Raw genomic sequence first — 3,354 nt, 5'->3', positions numbered from 1 at the left:
ATGCAGCAACTCAGATGCAAAGTGGGGTGGGTCCTTACTCCATTGCGAGTCCTCTGGTTCCTCAACAGGCTGGAATTGTGACTGAAAGTTCTCCCACAGTCAGGACATTCAAAGGGTTTCTCTCCTGTGTGAGTCCTCTGGTGTCTCACAAGGTGAGAATTACTAACGAAACTTTTCCCACTCAGGAAATTCAAAGGGTTTTTCTCCTGTATGAATCTTCTGGTGTGTTACCAGGTTGGAATTGTCACTGAAACCTTTACCACAATCAGGACATTCAAAGGGTTTCTCGCCTGTGTGAGTCCTCTGGTGTGTTACCAGGTTGGAATTATTACTGAAACCTTTACCACAATAAGGACATTCAAAGGGTTTCTCTCCTGTGTGAATCCTCTGGTGTCTCGTCACGCTGGAACTGTTACTGAAACCTTTACCACAATCAGGACATTCAAAGGGTTTCTCTCCTGTGTGAGTCCTCTGATGTCTTACCAGGCTGCAATTCTTACTGAAACCTTTACCACAATCAGGACATTCAAAGGGTTTCTCGCCTGTGTGAGTCCTCTGGTGTGTTACCAGGTCGGAATTATAACTGAAACCTTTACCACAATAAAGACATTCAAAGGGTTTCTCTCCTGTGTGAGTCCTCTGGTGTTTCACAAGGCTGGAATTGTCACTGAAACCTTTACCACAATAAGGACATTCAAAGGGTTTCTCTCCTGTGTGAGTCCTCTGGTGTTTCACAAGGCTGGAACTGATACTGAAACCTTTACCACAAACAGGACATTCAAAGGGTTTCTCTCCTGTGTGAGTCCTCTGGTGTTTCACAAGGCTGGAATTGCCACTGAAACCTTTACCACAATCAGGACATTCAAAGGGTTTCTCGCCTGTGTGAGTCCTCTGGTGTATTACCAGGTCGGAATTATTACTGAAACCTTTACCACAAACAGGACATTCAAAAGGTTTCTCTCCTGTGTGAGTCCTCTGGTGTTTTACCAGGTTGGAATTGTCACTGAAAACTTTACCACAATAACGACATCCAAAGGGTTTCTCTCCTGTGTGAGTCCTCTGGTGTTTCACAAGGCTGGAATTGTCACTGAAACCTTTACCACAATCAGGACATTCAAAGGGTTTCTCTCCTGTGTGAGTCCTCTGGTGTCTCGTCAGGCTGAAACTGTTACTGAAATCTTTACCACAATAAAGACATTCAAAGGGTTTCTCTCCTGTGTGAATCCTCTGGTGTGTCACCAGGCTGGAACTGTTACTGAAACCTTTACCACAAACAGGACATTCAAAAGGTTTCTCTCTGGTGTGAGTCCTCTGATGTCTTACCAGGCTGGAACTGTTACTGAAACCTTTACCACAATCAGGACATTCAAAGGGTTTCTCTCCTGTGTGAGTCCTCTGATGTGTTACCAGGCTGGAATTCTCACTGAAACCTTTACCACAATAAAGACATTCAAAGGGTTTCTCTCCTGTGTGAGTCCTCTGGTGTTTCACAAGGCTGGAATTGTCACTGAAACCTTTACCACAATAAGGACATTCAAAAGGTTTCTCTCCTGTGTGAGTCCTCTGATGTCTTACCAGGCTGGAACTGTTACTGAAACCTTTACCACAATCAGGACATTCAAAGGGTTTCTCTCCTGTGTGAGTCCTCTGATGTGTTACCAGGCTGGAATTCTTACTGAAACCTTTACCACAATAAAGACATTCAAAGGGTTTCTCTCCTGTGTGAGTCCTCTGGTGTTTCACAAGGCTGGAATTGTCACTGAAACCTTTACCACAATCAGGACATTCAAAGGGTTTCTCTCCTGTGTGAGTCCTCTGCTGTCTCATGACGTGCGAATTTTAAATGAAACTTTCACATTATCCAGGCACTCATACGTGGTGTCAGTCCTCTGATGTCTCACCACATTGGCATGCTCAATAGAGTATTTACCACATTTGGAGAAATTTTATGGTTTCTCTCCTGTATGGGTCCTCTCATGCGTAATTAGCTGTGATTTGCAAGTTGTATCTTTCCCACAATAAGCACATCTATGGAGCTTTTATACCACTTATATCCTTGAGGATGTCAAGGATATAATGGTTTAATGGTTTTTTTTATTAAAGCTTTTTTTTTCCTCCCAGAGCATGGCTTGCATCACTGCCTGCTTTGGGTGGCTCTCCACGTGACTTTTTCCTATCCAGTGACTTCCAGATATTTCCCTCTTTTACTGAATAAAGAATAATCTCCCTTGACTTTTCATGTAATGTATCCTTGAGTTCCATATGCTCTTCTTACTCCAGCTTGAAATCTTTCTTAATTTTCTCTCTTTTGTCTATCAGGTGCTGGAGAAGGAGAACTTTGTGGCTTTCTGAAGGAAATGGAAAATATTTTGATTTCTGGGTCAATTTTCTTTCAACGTTGCTTCTTATTCTCAGTTGTCCAGAGTGCTCTTATTGCCATCCTCTTTGCCTATAGGATTTAAAGAAAAGTGCAATGTTAATTTTTTCATAAAATTGGTGTAGAAAATATGAAAAAAGAAAAAACTATACATTAAAATAAAATGCAAAGATACCACAATGTTAAAATAACCTCTTATATTAATCATGATTCATTTGACACATGGAAGACTACTAAGGTCCAAGTTCAAATACAATTGTCAATTGTGCCTCCCGCTCGATCCACAGGTGAGGAAAGCAGAGCAATGGGTGGCACAGAGGTCAGCAGCAGCCCCACCCATCCTCAAAATGAACAACTGGGAAAGGATAATTTAACCAGATGCTGGGTGAAGATGTGTTTGTAAGGAACACCTGCTTTTTTTGATGTGCGCCTTCCCAGCTTTGCCAGATCCCGTTGCTTGAACTTTGGACTGTGTTTTTCAACTTGAAATGATAGAAAGTGTTGAAGCCATAGGAACCCTGGGAGGAAGTGATCATGCAATATTGGAATTCAACATTATGGAAGCACAGGCAATAGAACACAGTCAAACTAGAGTCTTGGACTTTAAGAGAGCTAATTTCAATAAACTTAGTATTCCATGGATGAGAATCCTCAAGGGGAAAACAACTCAAGAAGCTTGGGAAATTTTGGAAAGTGAGATAATAAAGGCCCAGTCTAGCACAATACCAACAACGAGGAAAAATAACAGCTCTCAAAAGAAACCAGCATGGCTGCATAAAGAACTCTCTGACAAATTGAAAGATAAAAAGGACAAGTATAGAAACTGGAAAGAGGGGCACATAACTAAGTCAGAATATCAGCAAACAGCCCGAGCCTCCAAAGATGAAGTGAGGAAAGTCAAGGCTCAAAATGAACTAAGGCTTGAGACCAAAGTCAAAAATTAAAAAAAAGCTTCTTTCAACATTTAAAAAACAAGA

The 3,354-nt window shown here is 41.5% G+C and overlaps 1 protein-coding gene across 1 annotated transcript; it reads right to left on the bottom strand.

Annotated features, from left to right (window-relative positions):
* Nucleotides 1-282: 282 nt before the first annotated feature.
* Nucleotides 283-1,773, bottom strand: LOC107301121 (zinc finger protein 84-like; the record flags this gene model as incomplete). Its single annotated transcript, XM_015830385.2, has 1 exon — nucleotides 283-1,773. A coding segment is annotated over one exon (1,491 nt), but the record flags the coding sequence as incomplete, so codon positions are not given.
* Nucleotides 1,774-3,354: the final 1,581 nt, after the last annotated feature.

This window comes from Protobothrops mucrosquamatus, unplaced genomic scaffold (genome assembly GCF_001527695.2).
Source record: "Protobothrops mucrosquamatus isolate PMUCROS unplaced genomic scaffold, P.Mucros_1.0 scaffold10122, whole genome shotgun sequence".
Classification (NCBI taxonomy): Eukaryota; Metazoa; Chordata; class Lepidosauria; order Squamata; family Viperidae; genus Protobothrops; species Protobothrops mucrosquamatus.
The sequence above is the reverse complement of the archived record's forward strand: the minus strand, read 5'-3'. Positions and strand labels throughout refer to the sequence as shown.